Source organism: Babylonia areolata, chromosome 8, assembly GCF_041734735.1.
Source record: "Babylonia areolata isolate BAREFJ2019XMU chromosome 8, ASM4173473v1, whole genome shotgun sequence".
NCBI classification, from domain to species: domain Eukaryota; kingdom Metazoa; phylum Mollusca; class Gastropoda; order Neogastropoda; family Buccinidae; genus Babylonia; species Babylonia areolata.
Window position 1 is genome coordinate 9241766 of NC_134883.1, and position 7500 is coordinate 9249265.

The 7500-nt window shown below is 49.9% G+C and overlaps 1 protein-coding gene across 1 annotated transcript in view; it reads right to left on the reverse strand.

Moving 5' to 3' along the window:
* LOC143284518 (macrophage-expressed gene 1 protein-like) overlaps window positions 1-7500 on the reverse strand; it is a 13322-nt gene that overhangs the window by 4698 nt on the left and 1124 nt on the right. Inside the window, exons 2-5 of the mRNA XM_076591225.1 lie at window positions 7375-7500; window positions 6380-6540; window positions 4013-4196; window positions 1627-1871 (exon numbers count right to left, since the gene is read on the reverse strand). The exon at window positions 7375-7500 is cut by the window's right edge and continues 66 nt beyond it. Of these exons, the coding sequence (XP_076447340.1) occupies window positions 1627-1871; window positions 4013-4196; window positions 6380-6540; window positions 7375-7500 (716 nt within the window). The remainder of the gene's footprint in view (window positions 1-1626; window positions 1872-4012; window positions 4197-6379; window positions 6541-7374) is intronic.

Genomic DNA, 7500 nt, shown 5'->3' on the forward strand with positions numbered 1-7500 from the left:
TCAAAGAGGGCAGTGGTGGTTGGATAGTGTTGGTTCAAAGAGGGCAGAGGTGGTGGGATAGTGTTGGTTCAAAGAGGGCAGCGACAGTGGGATAGTGTTCGCTCAAAGAGGGCAGCGGTGTTGGGATAGTTTGGTTCAAAGAGGGCAGCGATGGTGGGATAGTGTTGGTTCAAAGAGGGCAGATGTGCTAGGATAGTCTGGTGAAACAGGCGTTTAAAAACCCCAGAGCTAACTGTACGGGCAAACGTGAAGAAGTGTTCAGTCAAGAATTTCAGTTTCTCAAGGTGTCACTGTGTTCAGACAAATCCATACACACCACACATATATCTGCCAGGCAAATGCCTGACCAGCAGCATATCCCAACGCGCTAAGTCAGAGCATTGAGTGCATGCATGATTATTATATGATTATGTATCCTTCAGAGTGGATTTCTTCCACAGAGTTTTGCCAGAGGACAACCATTCTGTTGCCACAGGTTCTTTTGCAGTGCGCCAAGTGCGTGCTGCACACGGGACATCGGTTTATTGTCTCACCCGAATGACAAGACGCTCAGTTTGATTTTCCAGCCAAACTTGGGGAGAAAGGGGAGAGACTGGGAATTGAACTCAAACCCTCACGGACACTGTATTGGCAGACAAGCGTCTTAATGAACCATTCTGCCACCTTCCTCCTTCAATCAAAAAACGACTATATGTAACTGCTGCTGCCGTTACTGTCACTGACCCCCCATCTCCCTCCACTCCTCCTCAACTCCCCCCTCCCTCCCTCCACTCCACTCCTCTCCTCCTCAACTCCCTCCCTCCCCCTCCACTCCACTCCACTCCTCAACTCCCCACCTCCCCCTCCTCTTCAACTCCCTACCACCCCCTTCCCCTCCACTCCTCCTCAACTCCCTACCACCCCCTCCACTGCACTCCTCCTCAACGCCTCCCCCTCCACTCCACTCCTCCTCAATCCACCCCCAGCCCCCTCCCCCTCCACTCCACTCCTCCTCAACTCCCCCCTCCCCTCCACTCCACTCCTCTTCAACTCCCTCCCCCTCCCCTCCACTGCACTCCTCTTCAACTCCCTCCCCCTCCCCTCCACTCCACTCCTCTTCATCTCCCTCCCCCTCCCATCCACTCCACTCCTCTTCATCTCCCTCCCCCTCCCCTCCACTCCACTCCTCTTCAACTCCCTCCCCCTCCCCTCCACTGCACTTCTCTTCAACTCCCTCCCCCTCCCCTCCACTCCACTCCTCTCCCTCCCCCTCCCCTCCACTCCACTCCTCTTCATCTCCCTCCCCCTCCCCTCCACTCCACTCCTCTTCATCTCCCTCCCCCTCCCCTCCACTGCACTCCTCTTCAACTCCCTCCCCCTCCCCTCCACTCCACTCCTCTTCGTCTCCCTCCCCCTCCCCCTCTCCTCCACTCCGCTCCTCCTCAACTTCCTCCCCCTCCCCTCAACTCCACTCCTCCTCAACTCCCTCCCTCCCCCTCCCCTCCACCTCCTCAACTCCCCCTCCCTCCCTCCCTCCCTCCCTCCACTCCACTCCTCCTCAACTCCCCCCTCCATCCCTCCCTCCCTCCACTCCACTCCACTCCTCCTCAACTCCCTCCCCCTTCCCCATCCACTCGACCACCTCACCTGTCGACCTCTGCCGCCCAGGTATCCGGCGTGAAGTTTGCGGGGCGGAAGAGCGGTCCTCCTTTGGTGAGGATCCTGGAGGAGGTCCGATGCTGGTTGTAAGACTGGGTCATGGCGTCGTCCGTCTTGACGCCGTAGGAGGCGGACATGTGGAAGACGCCGAAGAGGGAGGCGGAGGCCGAGGCCAGGATGGCGCTCTTTTTGTCGCTCTGGGACATCACCCAGTCCTGCTTCAGGTTGTCCTCCTGGTCACAAAATCAAAGAGAAATTGAAGGCCCTTGACCCATACAAATGGTGTTCACATACCCAAAAGTACTGAACAGCATCAAAGTGAAAATGGGTTAGTTTGCTAGACGCTTGACCCATACAAATGGTGTTCACATACCCAAATGTATTGAACAGTATCAAAGTGAAAATGGTTCAGCATGCTAGGCCCTTGGCCCATACAAATGGTGTTCACGTACCAGTATCAAAGTGAAAATGGTTCAGCTTGCTAGGCCCTTGAACCATACAAATGGCGTTCACGTATCCAAATGTATTGAATAGCATCAAAGTGAAAATGGTTTAGTTTATTAGGTCCTTCGCCGATATAAACTGAGTTCACACACACAAAGGTGTTACATTATTGAACACATACATTGACGTCTGAGCGCTTTTTTTTCCCTACTGAATATGAATTGTACACAAATTTACCGAGTCTTGAAATTACTAGGTGACAGAGAGAGAGAGAGAGAGAGAGAGAGAGAGAGAGAGAGAGAGCAGGCGGGGGAAGGGGGGGGGGGGTTAGGGGGGGAGAGAGGGAGGATGAGAGAAGACAGCCAGACAGACGGAGAGGGAGTGAGGTAGAGGAAAACGAAAGCATATTTTACAGTTTATGCGCAAGCCACTGTTGAAGGGGGTTTCGTATGCAGATAAAGGATTTGATAAACATGCGCATGCAGACCCCACATCGCCCTATTACCCATTAGCCCCTCCAAGTCTCCTAACTCCTCACACACCATTTCAATACCACATAGCATAATAGTTCCAGAGTATATGAATACCCATACTCCCGGCAAAATAACAACAACAACAACAACAAACAAAAAACAAAACAAAGCAAAAACAAAAAACACAAAAAAACCAGCTCGTATGCATCCTTCAGTCTTGGGAGACTATGAATTCGTGCTCTGGGTTATGCTTCTGGCCTGCAGCGTCAGTTGTGGCTTGACAGGCCCGTGCGAGAACGGTACCAGTACCTATCTTCACCTCCACCTGTCCCGTAACCCAGTGGAGGGTCACCTGGGCACCGCAGATGATTTCCGGACCACTTCTCTCCATCTGTTCCTGTCTCTCGCAGCTCTCTGGGAATCTGGGAAACTTCAGGTTTGCCCATTTTTGACTCACTTGTGTAAACAAAGTGAGTCTATGTTTTAACCCGGTGTTCGGTTGTCTGTGTGTGTGTGTGTGTGTGTGTGTGTGTGTGTGTGTGTGTGTGTGTGTGTGTCCGTGTGTCTGTGTGTCCGTGGTAAACTTTAACATGGACATTTTCTCTGCAAATACTTTGTCAGTTGACACCAAATTTGGCATAAAAATAGGAAAAATTCAGTTCTTTCCAGTCATCTTGTTTAAAACAATATTGCACCTCTGGGATGGGCACAAAAAAATAATAAAAGAAGCCTAATTATATGCAAACTGCATTTACTGGCTGTTATATTTATAAAAAAAATATTTTTTTGTATTCTCTAAACTTGGCACTTTGATCTGATATTCTGACACAACAACAAGAGGAGTCATTATCATCATTTTTTGTTCAAACAGGAACTTCTTTTGCTTCGCATGGAATTTTTATTTATTTTGCAAACGTTTTGGTGCAGATAGTAAAAAAGGGAAATTACTCTGTAATTAATGCTAGGGGACGTAATTTATCACAAGTGAGTCTTGAAGGCCTTGCCTCTCTTGTTTGATGTTGTCCTGCCACATTTTCTTTTGCCCCTCTCTCGTCCTACTGCCTCCTACGGTGCCTTGCAGAATGGTCTTTGAGAGTTCGTCGGTTCTTGTGGCGTGTCTGTACCATTTCAGCTTCCTCCTCGTGATGACGGTTAGGGGATCATCGTGGGGTTCAACGACTTGGGTGATCTTCTGTCGGACCTCAGTGTTCGTGACGTGCTCAGTGTAGGAGATGCCTAATAGCTTTCGGAAGCATCTCATTTCCATGGTTTGGGTCTTCTTCTCAAGGTCGGCAGTGAGAGTCCACGTTTCGCAAGCACAGAGAAAAAACAAACAAAAACAACAAACTTCTTCAAGTTAGAGGTGTGTGTGTGTGTGTGTGTGTGTGTGTGTGTGTGTGTGTGTGTGTGTGTGTGTGTGTGTGTGTGTGTGTGTGTGTGTGTGTGTGTGTCTTAACCTTCTCCAAAGCGGCCCCGGCGTCAGCCTTGGTCACGACGTGCGTGCCGAAATCCCTGACGAGCAGCTGCGCCAGGTATCGGGCCTGGTCCTTCTCCCCAAGCTCCTGGGCCGCCGCGATCCCCAGAACCCGGTCCTTGAACACCGGGTGGAGCGGGGTGTCCGGCTGCAGCTGCACCCCGTACCTAGTTTGGTTTGGAGGTGGGGTGCGGGAGGAGGAGGCGCGCGCACACACATACAACAGAGCACGCAGCACGCGCGCGCATACACACACACACACAGAGCACGCGCGCGCACATACACGCCACGCGAGCGCAAACACACACACACACACACACACACACACACACACACACACACACACACACACACACACAGAGGTAATTAATTTAAGTTTTGTTGTTGTTGTTTTAACTCTCTCCATACGAACGGCGAAAGAGACGACGTTAACAGCGTTTCACCCCAATTACCATCATCAAAATATTGCAAGCCGAAGGCTCTTATACTGAAGAGGTGAATGTTGACAAAGAATACCACAATTCTGACGACGGAGGCTAAAGGTTGGGTCATTCAGACACCCACTGGACATCCGAGGGGTCTGTGTAGAGGAGAAGAGAGGACTGGCCGTACTGAGTGAGTTAACGGAGGTGTGGATAGATGGGTGGCTGGGTGGGTGGGTGAATTGAGTGTGTGTATGGAGGGGTGAGTGAGGAGGTGGGGAGTGAAGAGGTGTCAGAGACGGAGAGAGAAATAGAGAGAGGGTGGGTAAATTGAAGGTATTATGAAAACGGAGGCAGTCGACAGATGTGTGGTGGGTGGATTGTGTATGTGTGTGTGTGTGTGTGTGTTGTGTGTGCGTGCGTGTGTGTGTGTGTGTGCGTGCGTGAGTGCGTGGGTGGTGAGAGGGGTGATGATGGTGAGGTCGGGAAGTGTGTATGTGTGCGTGTGTGTGTTTGAGAGTCCGTGTGCATATATTGATGTAAAAGCATTGGTTGCTGTCGAAGTGCGCCACAGCAGACGCGTTTGCCTGCGTGATGCATGTGTGAGGAAGGGAGGGTTAAGGCGCGAGAGAGATTGATACCAAGCATCCGGATATCATTTACGTGTATACTGTCCGTTTGACTGTACAGAAAATTGCCTGTATCACTCAGTCTGACTCTTCTTCTTCTTCTTCTTCTTCTGCGTTCGTGGGCTTCAACTCCCACGTTCACTCGTATATACGCGAGTGGGCTTTTTACGTGTATGACCGTTTTTACCCCGCCATGTAGGCAGCCATACTCCGCTTTCGGGGGTGTGCATGCTGGGTATGTTCTTGTTTCCATAACCCACCGAACGCTGACATGGATTACAGGATCTTTAACGTGCGTATTTGATCTTCTGTTTGCGTATACACACGAAGGGGGTTCAGGCACTGTCAGGTCTGCACATATGTTGACCTGGGAGATCGTAAAAATCTCAACCCTTTACCCACCAGGCGCCGTCACCGTGATTCGAACCCGGGACCCTCAGGTCGAAAGTCCAACGCTTTAACCATTCGGCTATGGCGCCCGTCAGTCTGACTGTTCAATTTTGACTGCGTATTGTGATCAGAATTCGATTCGAGGCCCCGTTTCCTCTTTCCGAGGTAAAGGTTCCGATTTTCCTCACTCCACTCAGGTTTGAAAGGGTACAACATATCTTGAGGAATATGTTGATATATATTGAGGAAGGTTAAAACGGCGACAGGAGAGGACTGGGCCCCGCCTTACTGAGCCGAGCCCTACTAGACACTGTGGGTATAATGAGTTCACTTCCCCCATTGTACGTAGAAAGCTATAGGGTAATTTTTTTTTATTTTTTATGTAGGCTTCGTTTCCAAATGAATAAATAGATGAATAAATTGATAAATAAATATGTAAATAAATCCGCGTTTTCTATAAATTGTCCACTATAACTCCCTACATACGATACTTTCACTTCGGTACACGTACCTACTTGATACCCACCAAATAAATAAATGAATGCATAAATAGATAAAATAAAATAGATAAATACATAAATCATCGTTTTGCATAGATTGTCCACTGTAACTCCATGTGTATAATACTTTCACTTCGGTACACGTACCCACCTGATACCCACTAAATAAATAAATAAATTAATTAATAAATAAACAAAATAAAATAAGTAAATAAATAAATCAGCGTTTTGCAGAGATTGTCCACTTTAACTCCCTGTATACAATACCCTGATAACCCACCGAATAAATAAACAAGTGAATAGATGAAACAAGTAAATGAATAAGTCAGCATTTTGCAGAGACTGCCCACTTTTAACTCCCAGTACACATAATAATCATGTACCTTCACCTGGGGTACAACGCGCCCACCTTATGTATCGGAGCTGGGTACGGGTGGTGACGGACTTGTCGCCTATCTGCTTGCTCTTGGTCTGCTCAAAGTCCGAGGAGAACTTGCCGCTGATGCTGAACTTGCTGAGGCTGAGGCCCGCCTCCACGTTGACGGACCTGGCGGTGGTGCTGGTCCAGTTCTGGAGGGTGGGGAGCAGAGAGTGTGTTGTGGGTTGTTTGTGTCACTCTTTTTGTCACAGCAGATTTCTCTGTGTATGAAGTTCGGGCTGCTCTTCCCAGGGAGAGCGCGTCGCTACATGACAGCACCACCCGTTTTTTTTTTGTTTGTTTTTGTTGTTGTTGTTGTTGTTGTTGCTGTTTTTCTGCCTGCAGTTTTATTTGTTTTTCCTATGGAAGTGGATATTTCTACAGAATTTTGCCACGGACAACCCTTTTGTTGCCGTGGGTTCTTTTACGTGCGCTAAATGCATGCTGCTCACGGGACCTCGGTTTTACGTCTCGTCCGAATGTTGGACGTGTGTGTGTGTATGTGTGTGTGTGTGTGTGTGTGTGTGTGTGTGTGTGTGTGTGTGTGTGTTGTTGTTGTTGTTGTTGCGTGTGTTGAGGAGGTGTGGTGTGGGGTGTTTGTGTGGGTGGGTGGGTGGGTTGGTGGTGGTGGTGATGGGGTGATGTGTTTGTGTGTGGGGATGGGGTGGTGTGTGTGTGTGTGTGTGTGTGTGTGTGTTTGTGTGTGTGTGTGTGTGTGTGCGTGTGCGTGTGAGGTGTGTATCTCTCTCTCTCTCTCTCTCTCTCTCTCTGCGTTCTCTCCTCACCCTTCTCTTTCTCCCCCTCTCCACTTTCTCCTCCCCCCCTCATTCCCCCTCCCTCGCGCTTCTCCCTTTCTCTCTCTCCCTCTCCTCCTCCTCTCCCCCTTTCTCCTCTTTCATTCTCCCCCTCTCCCTCTCACTCAACACGCCCCCTTGCCCCCACTCCCCCTCCCTCCCAGGATCCCCCCCTCCCCATCCACCCCTTACCGTCCAGTGTGTCATGAGCTCAGCAAAGATCTGCACGTTGCTGGCCTTGACGGGCACGGCGCTGACCGAGTCCGGCAGCAGGAACCGTCCGTCCTCCGTCGTGCGGCACTGGGAGTAGTTGAACAC